Source organism: Salvelinus alpinus, chromosome 11 (genome assembly GCF_045679555.1).
Source record: "Salvelinus alpinus chromosome 11, SLU_Salpinus.1, whole genome shotgun sequence".
In the NCBI taxonomy this organism is placed as follows: domain Eukaryota; kingdom Metazoa; phylum Chordata; class Actinopteri; order Salmoniformes; family Salmonidae; genus Salvelinus; species Salvelinus alpinus.
The window spans coordinates 29,103,718-29,130,728 of NC_092096.1; the positions used below are offsets into that span (position 1 = coordinate 29,103,718).

Here is a 27,011-nt window from a genome sequence, read left to right on the forward strand (position 1 = left end):
GACGGCAAGGGACCCTGGGCACAGCCGGGAGAGTATCGCCGTCCTAAAGAGGAGCTGGAGGCAGCTAGAGCGGAGCGGCGACGCTACGAGGAGTTGGCTCGAGGAAACGTGCGCGAGAGGCAGCCCCAGAATAATTTTTTGGGGGGGGGCACACGAGGAGATTGGCGGAGTCAGGTAGGAGACCTGAGCCAACTCCCCGTGCTTACCATGGCTAGAGTCGTACTGGTCAGGCACCGTGTTATACAAGGTGTCCCCAGTGCGCACTCATAGCCCGGTGCGCTACATCGCAGCTCCTCGCATCGGCCGGGCTAGAGTGGGCATCGAGCCAGGAGGGATGGTGCCGGCTCAGCGCATCTGGCCTCCAGTGCGTCTCCTCGGCCTGGGTTATCCTGCACCAGCCCTACGCACAGTGTCCCCGGTTCGCCAGCACAGCCCAGTGCGGCCTGTTCCAGCTCCCCGCACTTGCCGGGCTACAGGGGGTATTCAGCCAGGACGAGTTGTGCTAGCTCTGCGCTCGAGACTGCCAGTGCGCCTCCACGGCCCAGTGTATCCGGTGCCTCGGCCAAGGAAGAGGCCTCCTGCATGTCTCCCCAGCCTGGTGAGTCCTGTGCCTGTGATAAGTCCTAACCCTTGTCAGGACCCGGTGCGAGAAACAGTCACTAAATCGGCAGAACCCAGGAGATGAGGCAGACACAGCAGTACTAGAGATGGTGGTTTAATAAAAAATAGATATCTTCCAAAATACAAAGAAAATCCACAAAGTGGTAAAAACAGCAAGGGAAAAACAAACCTCAAAAGACTAATACAAAATACAAAAGAACAAAACCAGAGAACCTCTGGAAAATCCAACAAGAGAAAAATATATGTTCACAACAAGGCTTGGGCTGGGGCTGGGTGCTAACATACAAACACTGAGCAAGGAACTGAGAAACACACAGGGATTAAATACTAACAAGGGAACGACATACAGGTGCAAACAATAATTAGAGCAAGGGAAAAACAAAAGGTACAAAAAAGGTGCAATGGGGACATCTAGTGACAAAAAAAACCAGAACAGTCCTGGCCAAAACCTGACAACCCTCCTGCATGTCTCCCCAGCCTGGTGAGTCCTGTGCCTTCTCCCAGAGCTAAGCCTCCAGTGATGATCCATGGCAAGAAGCCTCGAGTGATGATCCATGGCAAGAAGCCTCCAGTGGTGATCCATGGCACGAAGCCTCCAGTGATGATCCATGGCACGAAGCCTCCAGTGAGGATCCATGGCACGAAGCCTCCAGTGAGGAGTCATGGCACGAGGCCTCCAGTGATGATCCATGGCAAGAAGCCTCCAGTGATGATCCATGGCACGAAGCCTCCAGTGATGATCAATGGCAAGAAGCCTCCAGTGATGATCCATGGCACGAAGCCTCCAGTGATGATCCATGGCACGAAGCCTCCAGTGATGATCCATGGCACGAAGCCTCCAGTGAGGATCCATGGCACGAAGCCTCCAGTGAGGAGTCATGGCACGAGGCCTCCAACGAAGGCCGTCAGTCCGGAGCCTCCAGCGACGCCCTTCAGTCCGGAGCCGCCAGAGTCTCCCTCCTGTCCGGAGCCGCCAGAGGCTCCCTCCTGTCCGGAGCCGCCAGAGTCACCCTCCTGTCCGGAGCCGCCAGAGTCGTCCTCCTGTCCGGAGCCGCCAGAGTCGCCCTCCTGTCCAGGGCCCGCTGCGAGGGTCCTCGCTCCAGAGGATACCGCGGATAGATGCCCACCCAGACCCTCCCCTATAGGTTTAGGTTTTGCGGCCGGAGTCCGCACCTTTGGGGGTGGTACTGTCACGCCCTGACCTTAGAGATCCTTTTTATGTCTCTATTTTGATTGGTCAGGGCGTGAGTTGGGGTGGGCATTCTATGTTTTTGTTCTATGTTTTGTATTTCTATGTGTTTGGCTGGCTGTGGTTCTCAATCAGAGGCAGCTGTCTATCGTTGTCTCTGATTGAGAACCATACTTAGGTAGCCTTTTCCCACCTGTGTTTTGTGGGTAGTTGTTTTCTGTTTTGTGTCTGCACCAGACAGGACTGTTTCGTTTCGTTCACTCTCTTTGTTGTTTTTCGTTGTTTCAGTGTTCAGTTTATTTATTAAATTACAATGAACACTTACCACGCTGCGTTTTGGTCTCCTCCCTTAGACGATCGTTACAGTGGGGAGAGAGTGAGAAAGGGTTGAGGAGGAGGCATGAAGCGCGGGCATCTTGTTATGACATGCATTATCTGAATTAGGTTCACAAAATTATACCTGGGAGGAGCTGCTTTTAAGGAGGAACTTTGAATGTCATTTGATCTAGCTAGCTAGCTAACAAGCTTTTGTGTGCAGAGCAGCAGCATAATTAAAAACACGTCTTACCTTTTTGTAGTTAATAAATCCTATGTGAAACGTGATGACTACGCCTATAGTATCCTTAACTAGCACTGAAAAGTAAAAACATTCTTCTCTTGCTAATAAAAAATCCCTTTGCCTATCTTCTGAATCAAGCGTGTAACATCAGTACAGTAGCCTGGGGGAGGGGCAGGTAGCCTAAACATGCACAGGCAAAGATTTTGAGCTTGCAAGCAGACACGAATATGTTCCTGAGTTAAATTAAACCAAAAGCATCTCTTACAGTAATATACTATATTTGCACTTCATGCAGATACTTTTAACAGTTGCAGTTTTATTTATACGATATTAATGTGTAATAATTCATATGAATCCATATTATTAAAAAAAGTATTTATACAGTACCAGTCAAAAGTTTTGACACACCTACTAATTGAAGGTTTTTCTTTAGTTTTTGCTATTTTCTACATTGTAGAATAATAGTGAAGACATCAAAACTATGAAAGACCACATATGGAATCATGTAGTAACCAAAAAAGGGTTAAACAAATCAAAATATATTTTATATTTGAGATTCTTCAAAGTGGCCACCCTTTGCCTTGACACTCTTGGCATTCTCTAAACCAGCTTCATGAGGTAGTCACCTCGAATGCATTTCAATTAACAGGTGTCCCTTGTTAAAAGTTAATTTGTGGAATTTCTTTCCTTCATAATGCGTTTGAGCCAATCAGTTGTGTTGTGAAAAGGTAGGGGTTGTACACAGAAGAAAGCCCGATTTGGTAAAAGACCAAGTCCATATTATGTCAAGAACAGCTCAAATAAGCAAAGAGAAACGACAGTCCATCATTACTTTAAGACATGACGGTCAGTTAATGTGGAACATTTCAATAACTTTAAAAGATTCTTCAAGTGCAGTCGCGAAAACCATCAAGCGCTATGATGAAACTGGCTCTCATAAGGACCGCCACAGAAAAGGAAGACCCAGAGTAACCTCTGCTGCAGTGTATAAGTTCATTAGAGTTACCAGCCTCAGAAACTGCAGCCCAAATAAATTCTTCACAGAGTTCAAGTAACAGACACATCTCAACATCAACTGTTCAGAGGAGACTGCGTGAATCAGGCCTTCATGGTTGAATTGCTGCAAAGAAACCACTACTAAAGGACACCAATAATAAGAAGAGACTTGCTTGGGCTAAGAAACACAAGCAATGGACATTAGACCGGTGGAAATCTGTCCTTTGGTCTGATGAGTCCAAATTGGAGATTTTTGGTTCCAACCGGCGTATCTTTGTGAGACGCAGAGTAGGTGAACGGATGATCTCCTTATGTCAAATTAAATCAAATCAAACTTTATTTGTCACATGCACCAAATACAACAAGTGTAGACTTTACTGTGAAATGCTTACTTACAAGCCCTTAACCAATAGTGCAGTTCAAGAAGAGTTAAAAAAAATATTTACCAAGTAGACTAAAATAAAAAGTTATAATAAAAAGTAACACAATAAGAATAACAATAACGAGGCTGTATACAGTGGGCATGTGTGGTTCCCATCATTAAGCATGGAGGAGGAGGTGTGATGGTGTGGGTGTGCTTTGCTGGTGACATTGTCAGTGATTTATTTAGAATTCAAGGCACACATAAACAGCATGGCTACCACAGCATTCTGCAGCAATACGCCATCCCATCTGGTTTGCGCTTTGTGGGACTATCGTTTGTTTTTCAACAGGAAACTTGAACATCAACAGGATGACTTCCAGGCTGTGTAAGGTCTATTTGACCAAGAAGGAGAGTGATGGAGTGCTACATCAGATGACCTGGCCTCCACAATCACCCGACCCCAAACGCAATTGAGATGGTTTGGGATGAGTTGGACCGTAGGGTGAAGGAAAAGCAGCCAACAAGTGCTCAGCATATGTGGGAACTCCTTCAAGACTGTTGGAAAAGCATTCCAGGTGAAGCTGGTTGAGAGAATGCCAAACGTGTGCAAAGCTATCATCAAGGCAAAGGGTGGCTACTTTGAAGAATCTAAAATATATTTTGATTTGTTGAACACTTTTTTGGTTACTGTATGATTCCATATGTGTATTTTCATAGTTTTGAAAACTTTTGACTGGTACTGTATATATACATATACAGTGGGGAGAAGAAGTATTTGATACACTGCCGATAGGCAAGCAGCTTGGTGAGAAGGCAACAACTGTTGGCGCAATTATAAGAAAATGGAAGAAGTTCAAGATGACGGTCAATCACCCTCAGTCTGGGGCTCCATGCAAGATCTCACCTCGTGGGGCATCAATGATCATGAGGAAGGTGAGGGATCAGCCCAGAACTACACGGCAGGACCTGGTCAATGACCTGAAGAGAGCTGGGACCACAATCTCAAAGAAAACCATTAGTAACACACTACGCTGTCATGGTTTAAAATCCTGCAGCGCACGCAAGGTCCCCCTGCTCAAGCCAGCGCATGTCCAGGCCCATCTGAAGTTTGCCAATGACCATCTGGATGATCCAGAGGAGGAATGGGAGAAGGTCATGTGGTCTGATGAGACAAAAATAGAGCTTTTTGGTCTAAACTCCACTCGCCGTGTTTGGAGGAAGAAGAAGGATGAGTGCAACCCCAAGAACACCATCCCAACCGTGAAGCATGGAGGTGGAAACATCATTCTTTGGGGATGCTTTTCTGCAAAGGGGACAGGACGACTGCACCGTATTGAGGGGAGGATGGATGGGGCCATGTATCGCGAGATCTTGGCCAACAACCTTCTAAGAGTTTATATATATATATAAGATACTGGATGTTATTATTGCAGTGATATTAGCCTTGCAGAGACAAAGAGGCACAGTCTAAAAGTAGATCTCCTTTGCTATGCCTTTTTGTTGCTTTACTTTCAAGTTAGTCACTTCCTTTCCGAGAAAGTGAACAGGAAATGGTTGATAAATAAAATATCTCTCACCTCTTGCAGCCAATCAGCTGACAGTAGGCTATTGGTTTAGTAGCACACCACTGAACTAGAATGCTCAGCAGCATTTTAAGGATGTAGAAATGCTTTAAGCTACTCATACAGGTATTTGGGACAGTAACAGGGTACACAGGTGATAAACCAAACGATTGTTTATACTGCATTGTCCTATAGAAATACATAATTGGATGCATTCCATCCAAATCCTTAGACAGACATTGACAACATTTAGGCTTCACACTCTCGTATATTAGTCAAAAGTTATGGTCATTTAAGATCATTTCCACGCCTGAGGTGCCTACCCCACGGCCTGTGTCTGGACGCGTCAGCTTAAATTATGTGTTAATGTAGCATGGGGCCATGGCGAGGCTGGGGAATCGGCCCAAATCCAGGCTCTGCTCCACTTTCCTGATCCGTCTTAGTTTGGCAGGGTCATCCTAAAGCCCCAAACAATGGCTCCCACAGACCTATACACAAACTAACTCATGTGTGACGGAGAGGGGAATAATGTGTGTTTGTGTGTGTGTGTGTGTGTGTGTGTGTGTGTGTGTGTGTGTGTGTGTGTGTGTGTGTGTGTGTAGTGTGTACATCTGTGTTGCTACATTTTGGTCTATAGGCTGGGAGGCTGTTCATACGTACACAGGGTTAGTATGTTTTACATTGTATACCGTTCTACTATCACATGGAAATGAACCTGGCACGAATAGTGGACATTGTAGACGAGTGGTCCTTTAACAGTAATATCTCCTGAATCAACAACTAACCCTAACCACTGAGGTCAAACTGGTCTCATACCACCAAACAACATTAACTTTGTTCATCTGCAAACTTTTTCTCAGAGATCCTCATTTTCTAACAGTGCCATGGGTTCATTTGTACTTGTGTCACAAGTTCACGAAGCCAAAGTAAAGACCAGAAGGCTCGACATAAAGACTGCTGCTAATATGGTTGCATAATGAATGGAAAAGGAGTCTCTGATACGAAACTGTGTGATTTCACCTCAATGTCAGACACCCCAGCTGAATCAAACTAAAATATGTAGCATACTGAGAAACATTGACCCTGCTACGGACAATAATAAAGTGATAGCCTAATACATGTGTAATAGCCTAACATGTATGGGCTACAATGAAGAAACAGCTGTGTGTGTGTGTGTGTGTGTGTGTGTGTGTGTGTGTGTGTGTGTGTGTGTGTGTGTGTGTGTGTGTGTGTGTGTGTGTGTGTGTGTGTGTGTGTGTGTGTGTGTGTGTGTGTGTGTGTGTGTGTGTGTGTGTGTGTGTGTGTGTGTGTGTGTGACACAGATAACCATAACAGAGAGACAGAGCCTGTGTGTGAAGTAGGGGGTAGCTTAGTGTGTTTAGAAAGAGTGTGTAAACATAACTTTAACAGCATGGGTGAGAGAACCAATGCGTTGCTTAGACTCGCAAAGGAGCAGAGTGTGAACCTAAAGCCGATGTGAGGGAGTCACTTCATGACAAGGGGATTGGGATGACACGGATTCCTGGCGCGCTCACTGAACCGTCGTCACATGATTCGTTTGCGTACGTTAATCTTCTTGATACTGGGAGGTCTTCTTTGAAGCATTGGTCGCATTTTAAATTCGACTGACACACAATCTCGTGCTTTCTCATCAGTTCATCGTCTCGTCAATTTCATGTCCGGGAACCAAGTAAAAACTGTCCAGAAAAGGAGCCATGGCCTAATTATCGGGGTCGTTAAGCCACAGGAATGTAGGCCTAGACTACTATTGGCTATAGTTTAAAGTATAGACTATTGGCTATTTATTGTCTTCTCAGTGCAACACACAACAAAAAACTAACAAGGACACAGTGATCCAAATACATGATCTGAATTCAACTTTTTCCATGAGCAGAAATCAAGATAGTCGAATGCACATTGTGAAGGGCATTCAGAACCACCACCTTTACTGGACCGTGTGTTTGTACACAAACCGCGTCATTCATTCTGGCGTGTGTAAAGTCTATGCCTGTCGCCAAGGCAAAAAGCCACTCCCCTTCCTCCTCGGGCTGATGCAACGCTGGATAGATATAAAGGTGCAGACAAACCCTACCTCGTTTAGAACAACGTGAATTCAAGTTGTGTATCACATCGTTGGCAATTTGATTTATATAACATCTTAAAATTGAGCTTTTAAGCTATTCTTATACAATTGTATCCACATTGTAAGTTATTTTCCTATTTAATTGGGACAATTGAATTGTATCTTAAGTACATTTATTGTTACTGAATAAAACTTCAAGGATAAATACTTTCTAGTAGAATATTGGAGACATTCAACGGTGAAGGAATTGTTTCAAATTAAAATTGAAAAGGATCGCTACTTTTTCATAGGGATTTTATTCGTTTTCGCAAAGGTAAGATTCTGTCTGCGCCGCATCTTTTACTGTCTTCCGGGAAATATGCTGGGTTACCGGGTGTAGGCTAATTATCTTGTAATTCTCTAGCTATAAATTGTAATTTACAATTATATAGGCCTAGTAAATTGATGTATTGTTAATAATTAAGTCTATTCTATTGGAAAATAGGTGAAATAATTAACCTATATATTGTGTATTGAAATAGCCGGCCGATGTATTTAATCTCTTGCAGGTTATTTCCCTGGTCAATTGGCCAATATCAATTAGGCGCAAAGATCAGAGTTATTAGGTTATAGATGTGTTATTTCTATATTTTTTATAATATATATGATGCTATACTATAGGCCGAGGCGCAATACACAGCGCAATGGGCCAGACTCACAAGGAAATAAATAAATAGCACTGACGCTGTAGGCTAGTGGGCTATATTATTTACAGAGGAATGCCGGGGCGGTAACCAAGAAAGGAATGTAATGGATTTGATGGTTGAGTCTTTTCCCTTATTTGGGATATTTGTAAATAAAAGACATCAATGTCCAAGAAATGATGCAACCTAAATGAATGCCTGTAAGCTACAGCTGAGGATATCTAAGACAGATATAGGACTACAGCTCTGCGCAAAATGGTGCCATGCCCATAATAGACAAGCACGTGCCTTTGTTACCATCAGTCAGTCATGGAAGAATTCTTATTAAATAGAGCCCAAAATCGAATTATTTAACAGTCCCATGCATAAAATGTTTTAGATTAGGCTGTGCTCTATCATTTAAAACCCTAAACTAATAACATGATCTCACATTCTGTTTGAATAAACGGGATTTGTTAGTTACATATATCGGCCTATTACAATGTCATTCTTATTTAACACGTTGAAATTGGAGATGAAAAGACTTGCGCAAAGCTTTTGTCATTCATATTGGGTATGTGACGCTGCGCTGATGTGGATAGACGCGGATGCCGGGCGGCTGGTATTTTTCCACTGGCTCCTGGGATGGGTCAACCCCCCTTCTTCTGGTCACATGACTTCAGATTTATGAGATAGCTGCAGCGCAATGAGTATCCTAGTCTCTCCCTTTCCAATATTGATTATTCAACGTCCCTGGTAGAACTCGAGGTTCTATGAAAGAAGAGAGTTGGAATGGCGCAGGCAAGAAGTTCACAAATAAACACAAATTGATTCAAGGTTTTCCGTTTGTTTATTTTATAGCATGAAACAGGCCACTGCAAAGACAGAGATGAGCCGCTTCAACATTTCTCCGGATGAGGATAGCAGTGTCAGTTCCAATAGTCATGAATACAGCTCCTGTCCAACCAAGAAGGTTCCTATTGACAGGTGAGGCACTGCAGCCTGCTGGGTTTGACGATGCTCTGCAGTAGACCTATGCCTGTGTTTCTAACCGCAGAAATGTCATCAACTTACATATTTTAGTAGAACTTGTATTATGTCTGTTTTAAAGGCTGAATTGGAATGGGATTAATCCATTAAATAAATGCTTTATGCATGTTTGATTTCCAGTCAATATCCCGATATGGATGCGGAGAGTCAAAACTTCCTTCCAGACTACCACCTGGACAAGAAGAAGTATGAAACGGATTATGTAAGTGCTGTCCTGATAACATAGGCTACCAATTTGAGGCTTATGGTTTACTGTGCTTTTATTAGAGTTTTTTTTCTAACTGGGTATATTTTACTTTGTTCTCAACAGCATCCAGGCACCGCCTCTTTTGGGATGTCAGTCTTCAACCTGGGCAATGCTATTATGGGCAGTGGCATCCTTGGTCTCTCCTATGCCATGGCCAACACTGGCATTGCACTCTTTGTGTGAGTACTGTTCTAGTGTTCCTGTATGCCAGTGTCAGACTTGGGTTTCATTGAAATCAATTGCAGATGATTTCTACATCTGCATTGCTTGCTGTTTGGGGTTTTAGGCTGGGTTTCTGTATAAGCACATAGTGACAGGTGCTGATGTGTGTGTGTACATCTGTGTTGCTGATTAATGAAGGAAAACTGCACTGCGGGTTCAATCAGAATGTTCACACTGTGTCATCCAATGGCAATGTCCGTAGCTTGCAAGGTGTGACGAAGAGCTAGTGGTGTCTGTTTTAAAGCAGTTGACACCAATGATATATCCCAGGATTGCTGATGCTATGTATTGGCCAATGAGAGGCTTTGAAGCCACCGGTCGGCCATATTGGCAGTTCCCAGAAGGAGTAGTCCTCCATAGGAATGAATGGAATTCTATAGTATTTCAACACAATTTTTCAAGGACACAATGACATGTATTTAAGTATTTTGTTGTTGTAGTGGGGACAGTAACATTAGTACTTTCAAAAAATTATACTTTATGGAAAAAACATTGTAAACAATTCTTTTTTTCTGTTTAGCTCACATTTCAATTATGCATTTCGGTGTCAGTAAACTAATAAATGTGGCAAAAACAAATGTACACATTAATACATTTATTTTATAGCTTCCAAAATATTTGTTACAATGGTGGAGGGTGGTGCCAAGATGAAGGCGCAGTGGCTTCAAAACAGCACTCCCTGTCAGTCAACTAGTGTATATATAAATAATGGGAATGAAAATACACATCCACAATTGAAATGGGGCTCAGCTTTATGAATCTGAGAAGTAGGTAGTAGGAATTAGGAGTGGCAGGTAACCTAGTGGTTAAGCGGGTTGGGCCAATAACCCAAAGTGTGCTTGTTCGAATCCCTGGGTGAAAAATCTGTCGATGTGCTCTTGAGCAAGACAATTAACCCTAATTGCTCCTGTAAGTCGCTTTGGATAAGAGCGTCCCCTAAATAACTAAAATGTAAGTCAACATCACATTGAATAGAATGCAATATAGAATATCACTGTATGTTGCTAGTGTGGAAGATAGTTTGTGGAACTCTCTGAGTCTGAATGCACTCCGTCATATCAGAGGCAATACAGCACATTCTAAACTTGGCAGTGTGATATACCACCAGGTAGAGCACAACAAGGTCACACCTCAATATCTACCAATGTGAGGTATAGATACTGTACATACAACCTGAGCACAGCATTTATCCACAGTCTATTAGAAATGTGTCCTTGTCTAAGACAGGGCATTCGATAACCCTGAAGGGAGTTAGAGTAAGCTGGTGAGACAGAGATCAAAGCTTATGCTACCACAGGGCACGGTTGCTAGTGCCACACAGGCCGGTGTTTACGAACAGTGGACGTACGAGTGTGAGCTCTGGGGTTGGGTGTGTGGCGCACTAGCATCAGGGCCTTTCATGTGTGCCAGTCACTCAAAGCCGGGGGGAAGCTGCTTAGCAGCGCTAATCTTTCTGCAAGGGGGCCAGAGATATATAAATGGTAAGGTACGGGAAACGGGCCTCACATGAGATCATTCCAGTAGACTCTTCTTCTTCTCACAATTACACTCATTACACGTCATTTCAAACAACCTTTAACCTAAATCCAATGACATGGTGTCATTTTTTGTTGATTTCACGTTAGTTGACAAATCAACCAAATGTAAATCAAAACTAGACGTTGAAATGACTTCTGTGCCCAGTGGGTAGCCAGTTTAAAGGGCCACTTGCTCCAACAGCTTATGAATATGAATTATGAATATAATACCTCTGATTATTTGTGTAGCATTGTGAAGTAGGAGAAATTCTGTAAAATATATAAACCATACTGAAAAAACCTTTATTGATTTGGCTTATGCATTTCCGCAACATACCTTCTTCAGGGTATAAAAGCTTTTGTGTATTTTCACAAAGGCCTCTGTTTAAAAAAAATCTTTGTTTGCAAAAGGTTTCCACACCATGGGACTTGCAAACACTTCACTGTTGGGTAGATTCAGTATTTACAGAGTGAAAACAATTACCTTAGGGTCATCTAAGGTATATTTGATGAGTCAGTGAAGTGCATATGACGTGATAAGATGTAGACTAAACTATTATGGGCAGAAGTGTAAATGGTGACAAGTAAATCTTGGAAGTGTTCTGTTATGATCTCCACCCGGCACAGCCAGAAGAGGACTGACCACCCCTCATAGCCTGGTTCCTATCTAGGTTTCTTCCTAGGTTCTGGCTTTTCTAGGGAGTTTTTCCTAGCCACAGTGCTTCTACACCTGCATTGCTTGCTGTTTGGGGTTTTAGGCTGGGTTTCTGTACAGCACTCTGAGATATCAGCTGATGTAAGAAGGGCTTTATAAATACATTTGATTTGAAGTAGCCGAGTAGACAGAGCTGTGCTCGGATATAGTCGAGTAATTGTCTCTATACCACTGTGTTGTGGTTCTGAAGTTGTGTGTGTGAGTGAAATGATTTGCACAAGGCCTTCATAACGTGAACCTAGCTCATATTGCTTAGAGAATTTTTCTCAGTGGCACAATTGCTACTATTAATACAGTGAGTCAGTGTTAGTTCTACACAGCTTGGCTGCTAGATAGAATATCCTGACCTGGAGCCCATTGTCCAATCACATCCCTGTATCTGGATTGTGCATAGCTGTGTTGCATCAAAACTGTCCCCATGACAAGATCTTTGCAGATCAGCTCACAGACAAAACCTATTGATCCCTGTGTTTGGGTGCTACAGTACAGTAAAGAAGGTCACTTGTATGTCACTTCCCCAGCGTCAACATGGTCAACATAAGATGTGTCCTTGCGATGGTCAGAACACATTTTCCATGTGAATTTAAGCCCTGCGTTGACCTTTGGTGTGGTTTGTCTTCACGTTCAGATGGAACCATTGGGAGATCAAGTCAAAATAATATGTTTGAATTGGGACTGGTGAAATGCACCGAACGGAATCAAAGCTTGTACTTATCCAATGTGCACTTATCAGTAGTCAACCGTGTTACTAGGTGTCAGTGTGGTTAATGCCAGTCGATAATAGTCCTTACCAGTCCTTTGGCCTGGTTCCGTACCTTACTCATGATGCAATGTTCCTCTTCTCTCCACAGAATTCTCCTGGTGGCTGTGTCCATCTTCTCCCTGTACTCTGTGCACTTGCTCCTAAAGACAGCCAATGAAGGAGGGTCGCTGGTCTATGAACAGCTGGGTTACAAGGCCTTCGGCATGCCCGGTAAACTGGCTGCATCCATCTCCATCACCATGCAGAACATCGGAGGTGAGAACTAAGGGCACTTCAATGGTCATTCAGGAAGACAGATCAAAGTCGGGGAGACAGTCTCATTGATCCACTAGGAGTTGACTATGTGGAAAAAAGTCCAAAGTCTAAATGTCAGTGATGTCACACATAGAAAAGGAAGAGCAGCCCCTTTCCCATAAACCAAATGGTTCTGTAAATGTTTACAATAAATATTTGCAAGGGTACTACTTTCCAATGGAACAAACATCCCTTCTGCGAACCAATAGGCCTATTCATCCTTGGTTAGTGGTACTAGAACATTCTCAGAGTTGTCTGTTTTGGAACAAAATAAGGCATGTTTTGATGAAAAGTCACTGATTCACAATATGACTTTGACTAACCGTGACTTTGCTTTTACCTTTGCAGCCATGTCCAGCTACCTCTACATTGTGAAGTACGAGCTGCCGATCGTTATCCAAGCCTTCGTGGGAGCTAACAACGGGTAAGCAGCTTTGTCTCTAGATTCTGTGTGTCCGTTGGTGTGTGTGTGTGTCCTTTAGTCTGCTGTTACTTTGGTTTGACAAATGGCCCATGGTTGTTTTTGAGCGGTCGACCCTCGAGGTGAAGTAGTGACTTTGGTGTCATTCAAAATGGCGGCGGGTTGTTTTTGAGTGCTGCGCTGGGAAGATGTGAAGAGGCCTCTTTGTCCCTCTCAGCAGAGAGAGAGAAGAGGGAGGAGGGACGGTGTGTTGTCGGCGGCCGTTCAAAGGGTCCTTTTAGAAGAGCCAGTGCCGCACCGAGACAGACCGCTGGATGAGCTCATTCAGACCAACCAACTGGCCCATCAAACATTCATGTAGTGTTGCCAGCATGTAGCTAGACCACCCTAAGAGCAGGCTGCTATTTATGTGTGCATTGCAGACATTCTGCCATGTTTGTATTTTACAACAGTCAAACGAGAAACGAACGCTACAATAGCTTTGATATAGGTCATATTTTTTCACAAAAGCTAGATAAATGTTGGGATATGAATGTGTGTAAGTGTGTGTGGGTGTAACTGTGTGTTATTATATGAAACTGTGTGGTGATATGTGTGTACAGTGTATGACATGTTCTTGTCTCTCCTGTGCGTTCCAGAGAGTGGTATGCGAACGGGGACTATCTTGTGATCTTGGTGTCAGTTGTCATCATCCTGCCACTCTCACTTCTCAGGAACCTTGGTAAGACACAATACAGAGTGTGGCACTTTACTTTGTGTGTGTGTGTACGTGTGTTGTGAAATGCAGCACTTGTGTAAAATGTTGGGAAAGGGCAGGGGATGGTGACGCACTGTGGCAACGTATGTGTGTAGTAGAGGCCAGAACAGTTTGTTTACATTAGATTCCTTTTTGACTGATAAAGTTAATATATTGCCTTAGAAGAGTACATTCTTATTCATTGTAATATAGTTTTAATATGTTTTAACGGATATTACACAGTAGTTAGTATATTTCCTATCTTACATTTCCACAGTATATGAAGTACTCAATCGTTTTTTTCTCTCTCTCTGTTACCTTACTTCAGGTTACCTTGGTTACACAAGTGGTTTCTCCCTGCTTTGCATGGTGTTCTTCCTGATTGTGGTGAGTCAACATCCTAAACTACTCCGCTGTTATTGTCTTTACAGTTCAGGTTATTGTAGTGAATGGCTCACCTACAGATATGATATCTTCATTTTATCACTCTGTTGTCGAAGATAATGTTCCTGCACAGTAGGACATGCAAATTGTAGTGTATTTAAGGTTTAAAGCGGCTTCTCAAGTTAGTAATTTCCACTTTAATACTGTCAATCTTGATTTATCCTCACTAAAATGTATCAACCACATTTCCATTAATTATAATCCATACAATAATTCGCATTTCCTGTCGCTGCAGGACTATTTTCCTGCAGTGAGAAACTGGTCAAATTAAGATAGAACACCTGAATAACTGTGACACATTGGTTTACAATTCTGACCTGCTCACACTAGCCGGACCATGAGCAAGCATTCTAAAAGTAATGAGTTTTCATCTATAGTAGTTATAATATTGGCAATTAGCAATGTATGTAGCCAATACTCTGTACCTTTTGTATGGGAGTGTAAATGGGCTCGGTTTCTTTTCCAGGTGATCTATAAGAAGTTCCAGATCCCGTGCCCATACATTCCTAACATGGACGTGATACTGAACGAGACGGTTAGCAAGGTCCTGAACAACACGGTGGGCTTCCTCAACACCACCGCCATCGTCTACAACGAGGACGTCTGCACACCCAAATACTTTGTCTTCAACTCTCAGGTGAGAAATGGACAGATATGTTGAGTGGTAAATCGATAAATAGAAAGAGAACTACTTAATGGATGCCCAAGGGCTATCGTACTTGTACTTATGTTTTTTTTTGTTGTGTGATCTAATGTTTTTTTGTATCTGTGTTCATGTGTCAAATGTCTAACGGTCTTGTCTAACGCTCTCCTTCAGACTGTGTATGCTGTTCCTATCCTGACGTTCGCCTTTGTCTGCCACCCCGCCGTCCTGCCCATGTACGAGGAGCTTAAAGAGTGAGTCTATCGCTTTTTTACCAGCTGCCACGTTGTCAAGGCTTCACACACACACACACACACACACACACACACACACACACACACACACACACACACACACACACACACACACACACACACAGAGTTTATAGCTGTAGTACTTGTGAAGGAAGACAGAGAAAAGAACAGTGGTTCTGTGTTGTCTAAACCTCCTCTTCTTTCCCAGTCGTTCCCGTAGAAAGATGCAGGGCGTGGCCAACGTGTCTTTCCTGGCCATGTTCATCATGTACCTGCTGGCTGCTCTCTTCGGATATCTGACCTTCAACTGTGAGTCACCCCGCCCCCCTTAGAAACACATTCATCCTTTTTTTAACAGTCGGATACAAAACTAGTTTGAGCAGGAAACAGTCCGTTTCGGGCTCAAACAACCAGTTGTTATGCAAGCTGTCCAATACACCAATGATCCTGTATATTTGTTATGGCAAGGACATCGCAGCAGGTGTCCAGCCATGTTCCAGACTTCCCTAAAAGTATGCCTGCGCAATGGCCCTAGTTAGCCAGGACATGACATGGCGAAAATTAATGAACGAGGGTGTGAAGGTTACGCACAACCTTGAATAAGCTTAGCTGTATTCCAATTGATCTCTCAATCTCCGTTTGATTTGGCTGGACATGTAACAGGCAGGTTACAAAGACATTTCTGAACGAACACCAATAATACAGCAAAATGAGTGAATGTTGACCGTAGGGGTTATTATAGAGCATTGCTGACCAGGGTTCGATACCCAGTTGGTCACACATGGGCCCTGTGTCTGGATATCTGAATATCTGAAAGGTGTGGACTCATCAGGCTAAGGGAAATGAATTGAATATGTGGCTTTATAAGTGAGAAGGAAACAAGCATAAATTAAATGACCATATTGGATTGGCTTTACAGTGCATGTGGAGCCCGAACTTCTGCACACCTACTCCAAGGTCTACAAGTCTGACGTGATCCTACTCATCGTTCGTCTGGCCGTGCTGACAGCTGTCACCCTGACTGTCCCTGTGGTGCTGTTTCCCGTAAGCCCCACATCTATCTGTCTGTCTGGCTGGCAGCTTGTCTGTCTGTCCATCCATTCAAAACTTGTGAACGTTGTCAAGTTCAGCATTGCCACCATGTTGACCTTGGTCCCCCGTCTCTGTCTGTCGTAGATCCGCACGTCGGTCAACCAGCTGCTGTGTGCCTCCAAGGAGTTCAGCTGGATCCGCCACACCATCATCACCATGGTTCTGCTGGCCAGCACAAACTGTCTGGTCATCTTCGTCCCCACCATCAGAGACATCTTCGGCTTCATCGGTGAGTGAATGTGTTCAGTTGGTCAGGTGCAGTTCACAGTATCTAGAAATTATGATAGAGAAAGAAAAGAGGTGAACATCCCCACTGAGCCTGTCATCTTCCTTCTCAGGTGCATCTGCGGCAGCTATGTTGATCTTCATCCTGCCCTCGGCCTTCTATATCAAACTGGTCAAGAAGGAGCCCATGAAGTCTGTGCAGAAAATTGGGGTAAGAAAACATCCTGCTCCTTTTTGGTACATGAATTGATGTGTTTGTGGGTGTTGTGGTCTGTGACTCCTGGCAAGGAGCATCAATCATAGAGTGGAGAAGAAAGCCTTGTTGTGCTAAGCCCGACAGTCTCGTCCTCCCTCTATCCAGGCATCCATCTTCCTGTGCAGTGGTTTCTTCGTCATGATCGGCAGCTTGACCCTCATCACCCTTGACTGGATCAGCAACGCCTCACAAGCCGCCGACGGACACTAGGATACCTCATCCACCAGGGGGGCACCACACCTTCCGCAGCTCAGCCGCTAAACATCTGACCGCTAAGACTGCTACCCAAGAAGAAGGAGAAAATGACCTCACATACAACGTTCGGCTTTGAACTCTAAGCAAGTGACTATACCATTCCAATGAGAATGTACTGAACTTTGTACAGTATGCAGTTAAGCCACACAGGTGGTGATTTTATTTTTTCCTTTCGTTGTGCTTTCTTTGTTTCGTTTTCCGTTTTGGACGTTTTCTCTCTTTTTTGTAATTCTGGTACAGTTGAAACTTTTGATGGTGCCTCAAACAGGGATCGTGTAGTTGTAGAGTTCCAATACAGCTCATATTCAGGTACTGCGTGTGAGCTCAGCTTTTTGGGCACAGCGACAACTTTTCTCAACCAGGGCCGCACGCAACCGCGGGCATCCTGGAATCCCAGAACTCATTAGAGGTGAAGAACATGACAGTAGACTTCTACTCGACGTGAATAATTTAGCGTTCAACTTCTTATTTTTTAAAACATTGCCAAAAAAGGTATTTGTAATATGTGTTTATATATTGAAAAGCACTTAATGTTCAGCACACTCGTGAGGAAATTGTCTGTTCACGGACTACTAGACCGCTTATCAGTATTTGTACCAAGGCTGTGTGACCTAGCTAGTGGTGTCGGCTTAACTTGTAAATTGCTTAGTATGAATCAACGAAACCTGCCTTCTCAAAACCCCACACTGGAAGTTGCAAAAGATCTCTTAGGGGAAATCTCTTTTAAAGAAATGTATTACGCATTATGATGTATTGAAGACCTTGTTCAAATCTAATACAGCGATAACACTACTGCTTGGAGATGGGGCATGCTCCCTGTCAAATCCCCCGGATGCTAAGGGGAGGGGGACGTTACACTTTTTTTCTTTAAGGAAGAATATCTTGAATTTGACCACATGCGTGGTTGTAATGTACCTGTTTACCTTGCAAAAATAGTTTGTTTTCTGACTGTTTTGAGACCGCACATAACCAAACGTCACATCAACGTTACATAATGGCTTCCATGCAGAACTGAGGGAAGGCGGAGGAATGTCGTGTGAGCTGCTCAGTGTATCTGTCAAACTGTCAGTGTTTTTCTAACGGTTGGCAGCTTCTCCTTATTAAACATAACCGTAGTTACAAAAAAATAACTAAATGATTGATAAGGATAGTGTAAAGTCGGCTTGTCACCTCGTCACAAAAACGAGGCGGGCGGCTCACTGCTTCCAATGTTAACCTCACACATCATCCAAACTGTTATTGTCCTGCGATTATTTATGGAAGAACATGAAATCAATGTAATTTTATCTATTTTACTATATTTATATATTGTACATATATGTGTATATATCTATGAGTTGAACTACTGTATATATGCTCTGTTTTGTTTAACCTATTGGCATTTCACTAAAACTAGAGCTGTAAAAATTGCTGGTGAATTTGGTCTTTATCAATTTACCCCCCTATGATTAAGTATGGAGTTGTTCACTTTCATTTATTGAACCATAGTGAGAGTTTTCCCTCTTCCATTTGCTGTAATTCTGAAAGACCATGTTTAAAGTGGAACCTACCAAAGCATAGTGGCAGTGGTCTTTGTGTAACACACTTTACACTTGTTCTATTTGTGACCCTGATAACCTGTTCTCACATGCTTTATGCACGTATTGGTTAGAGAGTATGTGAGCCATCTCTTGACCTCAGGAGCAAAGAGGGCATCGCCCACCAGTGTTACACTCTTGTTTCAATGAAACACTATGTACATCATGTAATTATTGTCAAAATAAAGTCAAAGATAATCCCACACACTGTTGGTTGTTTATTGTGTCAGTTCTATTTTGCAGACCAGCTGATTGTGGTGTGGTTTTGCAGGGAGCCCACCATATGCCGGGAAAGTGATGGCAACTCCTGAGACAAAGAACTGTAACCCCCCTCAATTTTGATTAATAAACTCCACAAAAACACTAACAATTTCGGGAGAGAATATTACATTGTCTAAATATTGTGGTGGGAAATTATGCATTTTTCAAATGTTGGCATGAATGCGATATATAGTCCAGAATCATAAGTCCACAAGTGTTTGAACAGTGAAATATAACTCCAGCAATTTGAGATCAAATTATGAATATGAGGTTACAGGAGGACACAACCTTATTCTAGACATGATGTTAAAGTAGTGCTGTTTGGATTTGAACAGCCAAAGATGTATAAGACACATCTTTACTCTGCCTGCTGAAATAAATAAAAGCACAACTCATGCAAATGGCCTCATTACCACGTTTCCATCCAACCTATGAAAAACAAAATCACGACAGCTGTGATGGAAACAGGAAGTTTCGATGCAATTTTATAAATGTTGAGAGATAATTTGTTCATTCGACATTGTGGAATCTTTTTGTGTCTTTAAATTCAATTATGCGAGAAAAGGCAGTGGAAACGACAAATATTGATGTAATAACAATCCTTCACTGAACTCTAAACCTCAACTAAATCTTGTAATGAATAATGTTGAAATTTAGCAAGTTAAGGAGACTAAACTGCTTGGTTTAACCCAGGAGGGTAAACTTTCATGGTCAAAACATATTGATGCAACGGTAGCTAAAATGGGAAGAGGTCTGTCCATATTAAAGCGCTGCTCTGCTTTCTTGACACCACTACCAACAAAACAAGTCCTACAGGCCCTAGTTTGGTCATACCTGGACTACTGTTCAGTCATATGGTCAAGTGCCACAAGAGGGCCATAGGCAAATTACAATTGGCCCAGAACAGAGCAGCACGGCTGGCCCTTAAATGTACACGGAGAGCTAACATTAGTAATATGCATGTCAATCTCTCCTGGCTCAAAATAGAGGAGAGATTGACTTCATCGATGGTATTTGTGAGAAGTATTGACATGTTGAATGCACTGAGCTGTCTGTTTAAATGACCAGCACACAGCTCAGTCACCCATGTGTAACGGATGTGAAATGGCTAGCTAGTTAGCGGGTACGCGCTAGTAGCATTTCAATCAGTTACGTCACTTGCTCTGAAACCAATATGTAGTGTTGCCCCTTGCTCTGCAAGGGCCGTGGCTTTTGTGGAGCGATGGGTAACGACGCTTCGTGGGTGACTGTTGTTGATGTGTGCAGAGGGTCCCTGGTTCGCGCCCGTGTCGGGGCGAGGGGACGACGTAAAGTTATACTGTTACACATGCATACCCCACAAGACATGCCACCAGAGGCCTCTTCACAGTCCCCAAGGCAAGAACAGACTATGGGAAACGCACAGTGCTACATAGAGCCATGACTAACTACATGGAACTCTATTCCACATCAAGTAACTCATGCAAGCAGTATAATCTGATTTTACAAATATCTGATTAAACTACACCTTATGGAACAGCGCAGACTGTGAAGAGCCACACACACACAGGCACAAGCAAGCATATACACCCACACGCTAACACAAGTACTCTACACTCATTACGTATTGATTTTGTATTGTAGATGTGTTGTAGTAGTGTGTGTGTATTAATGTGTGTATATATATATATAAATTCCCTTAATATTGCTGCAGCAGCAAATGGGTATGCATAATAAAATACAAATCAACCTGGAGTCACGCGATGACATGGTGTGTGGTCCTCCCACTATGAAAAAAATTATGATGAACTTTACAGGGTGGTGAAAGTGCACTGACCGGTATGAGTTTGACGCTCCTTACCAATAAATATCGAGGGTCTTATTCTGGTGACATGATGAACAATGCTTGACTGCCGTTTGACAAATAAACGTATTCTCGCGTTTATCTATAACAATCTCATCATGTATCTGCAAGCTGTTTAGCGAAAGGGCATGTGCTTATGTAACAGTATTGCTTCCGTCCCTCTCCTCGCTCGAACCAGGGACCCTCTGCACACATCGACAACAGCCACCCTCGAAGCATCGTTACCCTTCACTCCACAAAAGCCGCGGCCCTTGCAGAGCAAGGGGAACAACTACTTCAAGGTCTCAGAGCGAGTGATGTCACCGATTGAAACGCTATTAGCGCGCACTAAATAGCTAGCACTAGCTAGCTATTTCACATTGGTTACACCAAGACCAGACTAGGCACATTTGCTATTTAACGCAACACCTTTTGTGTAAAAACTACTGGTATAGATGAAAATGGATAGAAACACATTGAACATTACATTTTTATTCGGTACATGAACGCTTAAGCAAAAAAAATACATTTTGTGTGCACTATGTCAACACACACTGATTCTTATCAGCAAGGGATCCGTTTAGTGGAAACACCACGGGTGGGAAAATCGCATATTTTATTTATGCATATTTTTAGAATATTCCCATGAAAATCTGTCGCCAATTGGATGGAAACCTATCTATTTGAAGTGATTTTTGTAAATGAAACTAAATCACTGTGACAGTCAAGTGGGGTCATTTACCTTGAAATTGCATAATAACACTACAAAACCAACCACAAGGCCATACGATCAAACCCAATCCCTCCCCAACCGCCCTGTGGGTTGTCCCTGCCAGTGCGTTCCATACACAGTATTTTATTTTAGGAGCCCTAAACCAGATTTGGTTGAGGGGCCTCCCACCTCGCAGCAAAACATTTTAGTGGCCCCCCTCGTGAGGGTGGAGAGAAAAATGTGAATCTACACATTTTGCCATGGGGCGTATATAAAATAATTTCAGTTTTCCAGCTGATTTCCTGCAATTCTACCCATTTTTCCATAGGGTGGACAGATATTTTGGCAGTTTTAAAGCAAATTTTCTGCAATTCTACACATTTAGTAATGACTTATGCCATGTTAATAAGATATCTGAGTGAGAATGACTAACAAAATCAATGGGTGCCTCCTGGAGGTAGGTATTCAGCCATGATTACTACAAGTTTAGAAAGCTGACTAACTACCAATAAAACATGTTTTTTTGCTGACATGGCTAATTGAGTGACTGTCAGTAGCTGGGTTTCCGTCCAATTGGCAACAGATTTTCATGCAAATCTTCTAAAATCGGCATAAAAACAATATGTGCATTTTCCCACCAGAGATGTTTCCATCAAATTGACTTGCTGTAGATAAAAGGCTGTGCGTGATGATGTATTGCACATAAAATACCTTTTGTGGTTAAATTCCCATGTACCAAATAAAAAATACAAGTTAATGGGTTTCCATCACATTTTCAACTCTACTGTTTTCTCACAAAAAAAACTCTGTTTTTGGCAGGTGCGCACCAGGGAAAATCTGATAATGACACAAAATATATGTTTTTGTTTCAATTGTTAATAAATATATGTAAGACAGTTATATTGCAAATTATATTTTTCATATTATCGTAGAACACGCTCAGCACCATGAAAACAACTTAGAGCCAGGAGTTATGGTTTCGTGACATATTTTAAATGTCATAATACATACATTAAAGTATTATAGCTGTTTAGGGAATTACTTAAAATATGAACTAAATATTATAAATAATTTACAGGAAATAGCTGTCCCTCAATTTCATGTCACTGGTGTTACCCTTAATAAAAAAAACACCACTTTGAAAAAATGACACATTCTTGCCAACTTTTTCCTGGGTCAAAGGTTCATTAGAGGCGGGGCTGTTTTAAGAGCACATGGTGAGTCTGCACTCTCTCTTCATATTAGCAATTTGATGATGCAAAGATTTAAAATAAAGGTTAAATAAAATTAAAATTAAAAAAACCTTCACTGGTGTTATACAGTTTATCGTATGGAGAAAGGAAATATGATTGAAATAATTGATCCAATCATATTATTAAGTGATTTATTTACAATTTAAGAAGTGTGGTTTGAGCTACTGTGGCCCCCATTTTAGATATGCCATCTTGCCAGCAGATTTGTCACCGGTGTTACGTCCCTGGTGTTACTGTTCCTGCTGGTAACACCAGTGACATGAAATTAACACCAGTGACAATCAATCACACTGCTAACTTTTTATATCAACATAAGGTTTTATACTGTTTCAATATTGTGATTTGTATGGCTTTCCTTTTGATAGATACAGCAAATTAAAAAGTGATGCTGAAAAGCAAAGACTCTACAGAGCGCAGAGATGCTGCCCAGAACGCAGAGCAGCCAAAATTTTAAAAACTACTTACTTATTTAAAGGATTTAGAGAGTCAAAAAAGAAAGAGTGAATGATCTCACAGAAAGAGGAACAAGCCTCCTGGGTGGCGCAGTGGTCTAAGAGACTCTGGGTTCGAGCCCAGGCTCTGTCGCAGTCGGCTGCGACCGGGAGGTCCATGGGGCAACGCACAATTGGCCTAGCGTCGTCCGGGTTAGGCCGGTAGGGATATCCTTGTCTCATCGTGCACTAGCGATTCCTGTGGCGGGCCGGGCGCAATGCACGCTGACCAGGTCGCTAGGTGTACGGTGTTTCCTCCGACACATTGATGTGGCTGGCTTCTGGGTTGGATACGCGCTGTGTTAGGAAGCACTGCAGCTTGGTTGGGTTGTGTTTCGGAGGACGCATGGCTCTCGACCTTTGTCTCTCCCGAGCCTGTACGGGAGTTGTAGCGATGAGACAAGACAGTAACTACTAACAATTGGATACCACGAAATTGGGGAGAAATAGGGGGTAAAAAAAAGAAAGAGGAACAAGACGGTAGCGAAAGCAATGTCGGGTCAGTCAGAAAAACACAGAGATGTTGAGAGCAGGAGAGAGAGAGCGCTTCTTTTGCAGGGAAAACACGTTTTGGGTGGTGACACCGCAGGAAAAAGACTGAGAAACTTGCCAGTGCAAGACTCCTGAGAACTTGCAGTTTACGATGGATAAAGTGCATAAACTTGGTCCTTCACAGTCCAGCAACCTGGAGGAGATTGAATTGTTACAAACTGTGCTATCTGCAAAGGCACATGCCAAGAATGTGAACACTCCACTGCTCCACCGGCTAGACAGCAATCCAACGAAGAGGTGGAGTGGGGGGTTCACTAAAGTGGACAGCTGACCTCGGTCCACCATGTGAAAGACAAAGGATACAATGTCTTTCGATGAGGTAAGGGACTCTGGCACTCAAATACAGTTACATTATGTCAGTGAGGAAGAAGTGGAAAGTAAGGCACAGAAGATTTAGGGGGTAACCATAAAAGGAACCATACGAATGCACCAGGTTCTGAGTAATCACGCCTGGCATCCTAAAATACAGAGACATAAGTTGTCTCTGCCAAGCAGCGCAAAGCATGTGCGATTGCCCATGTCATGGACTCCAAGAAATCACTCTCCCAACAGTGCCGGCTAATGGCCATGGTCTTTCACCTTAACATCAAACAGATGTCATCGACCCGGATACCTCAGCTCTACTTTGTCCAGATGTCGTCGAGGCTCACCACACTGGACAGTGGTGCATTGTGAACCACGATGAACCACCATACCCTGGCGTTATACTGGAGGTCAAAGAACATAATGTCAAAGTTAAGTGCATGCACAGGAATGAAGTCAACAAGTTCTTCTGGCCAAATCCAAGAGATGATATCAACCGGTATGGGGATGACCACATTGTGTGTCTGATGCAAAAGCCAATGCCAGTGAACAAAAGATCAGCTCAGATTGGCCACAGTATCTGGAAGTACTTGGAGGAGCACCTGAATGTGTGAAAGTGGCAGATGTGAACTGGCTCCCAGAGAAGAAGGCGTCAGTGGTTAGAAAGCAAGGGAGACTGGCTGGGAGATACTAACAGATGGATGTGATACAATAACATAACAAAGACAAACATATGGACAAACTTTTCTAAAGACAAACAAATCTCAAGTAAAAGTGAAGTTAGTATGGGAAATAATTAGTACAGGAAAAGTTAGTACAGGAAATAGGCCTGTTCCATGAACATGTTTTACTGTACAATGTGTTTATATCAGTGGCTTTGGCCAAAACGTATTCTTAGTTTACATTCAATGTTGTGTTTCTATTGTTCTTGTGTTTCTACATTTCTAATATACATATTTTATGTTTGTACGACAATGTGTTAGGAAATACATTTGAGGCAATAGGCTTAATCTTTTGGTCTTAATCTTTGACCAATAACATTCATTTTATTGTTCATATAAAATCAACACGTTCTAAAATGATTTGTAATAAAAAAAGATTACTAAATTGATCAAATTTGTATGAAATACTTGTATGTTATGTCATTGGTTTCACATCGTGTCACTGGTGTTACTGCATGGATACGTGTGTTGCCCATTTTCATAGAATATGTTTATCTGTATCTACCCAACTGCTGCTGCATGCATTAGTAAACATTTTAAGGATATGATAATCCAATGTTGATGACTCAACTTCAATTATTTCTGATGTTACAACACAAAACATGTGGTAGAAATATAAAATATCACACAATAGAACTTTCTACATACAGGTTTAAAGTTAATTATTACAAATCTAAATAATGTATTAATATTTGGATTAACCTTTTCTGTCTTTGATTATATATGCAAATTAAAATGTGAAATTACATTCAGGAAAGCCTGAATTGTCATCTAAAATATAGGGAACACCAGTGACAAAAAGGCAGCACTAGCATTTTTTAATGTAATGTATTACAAATATTAAATGTAATTAAACTGGCATGCATGTTGATTTACAATGGTAAAGGGTTAACTATTATCTAACAAAATTTTGTTAACAAAAAAATGTCTCTCTTCAAAATCCACCATTTCCGTAGAATCACCCATATAGCCTACATGATGAGATTATTATTATGATGGACAAAAGAGCGTGATTATTTTTATTTGTCAAACGGAAGCCAAAAATCGATCATCATGTCACAAGAATAAATCCCTCGATATTTACTGGAAAGGAGCATCAGTCATCCCCTTGTGAAGTTAATCATAATTTATTCAAATCTGTGACCTGATCTCTTTCCCGACGAGCCCTAATGGGAGGACCATACATGTCATCGCGTGACTCCAAGTTTACTTCGATATGGTTATTAAGCATATCAATATTTGAGCATAAAAGCGTTTCCACTTAATTAATTTTACCAACACAAAAAGATCCCACCTTGTCCAGTGTATTTTTTGCCGACATTTGGAAAGTTTACCGAAAAATGTTGTTTCCATCAGGCCTGTCATGACATATTTTATCCGACATGTACTTTACTTGCATAAAAATGTTGGATGGAAACTTGGTGTGACTGTCATAAGAGAAAAACGGCTGATGCACAACCAAATTTCGAAATTGCACCTGGCGTAATCTACAATTTTTACTAGATTGAGACCCCGACCTAAGCAACCGTTTATGTCGCTTATAACTGGAAAAGGCCCTGATTGCCAATGTTCTGTTGATTGTCATGTTAACTGTTCAAATCTTTTTTTTTTAAACGATGATGGTTATGACAAGCTTGCCCTGCTGGTGAAACTAGTGAAGCACATTTTCAGGTTAACAAGCAGTGCATTCGACTGCTTTTGTGAATCATTGGCAAGTGGGTCTTCATGACCATAACAAAAGATGTCTGTCAGGTGAAATTGTGAAAAATGATGCCCTTTTAGTGTTAAGAGCAGTGTGAAAAGCACCTGAAATTTCAGTCTGTTTTGGTGGGATGGCGTTTTGACCTGCCTGCCAATAACAGCTACCTTTCAGTTTTCCCCTCCCCACACAAACCTCTTACAGACAGTCCTAGTTAAATTCTTGATTGAGAAATTGCTCTTTGCCAAGAAGCTATTTACGTACATTTTCTTACAATTTTTTATTGAAAACAATAACAGTAAGGTACTTAATTGTTACCCATAAATGATTTGATAGAGAAAAACAGCTGCATTGGACCTTTAAAAAATAGAAATTCTGATGTTAAAATTGATGGATGGGGTCAATAACTTTTCCATGATTGACCACAAACACACACACATAGCCAGACA

General features: G+C 42.2%; 1 protein-coding gene across 1 annotated transcript; it reads left to right on the forward strand.

Moving 5' to 3' along the window:
* Window positions 1-7,390: 7,390 nt before the first annotated feature.
* On the forward strand, window positions 7,391-18,950 carry LOC139533882 (sodium-coupled neutral amino acid symporter 2-like). The gene is made up of 15 exons (XM_071332344.1): window positions 7,391-7,687; window positions 8,898-9,023; window positions 9,207-9,288; window positions 9,397-9,512; window positions 12,639-12,805; window positions 13,193-13,268; window positions 13,904-13,986; window positions 14,330-14,388; window positions 14,912-15,082; window positions 15,263-15,342; window positions 15,551-15,651; window positions 16,262-16,386; window positions 16,519-16,663; window positions 16,773-16,870; window positions 17,021-18,950. Exons 2-15 carry the CDS (start codon window positions 8,899-8,901, stop codon window positions 17,123-17,125), a joined length of 1,533 nt encoding a protein of 510 aa, XP_071188445.1. The 5' UTR covers window positions 7,391-7,687; window position 8,898; the 3' UTR covers window positions 17,126-18,950.
* The last annotated feature ends 8,061 nt before the right edge of the window (window positions 18,951-27,011 follow it).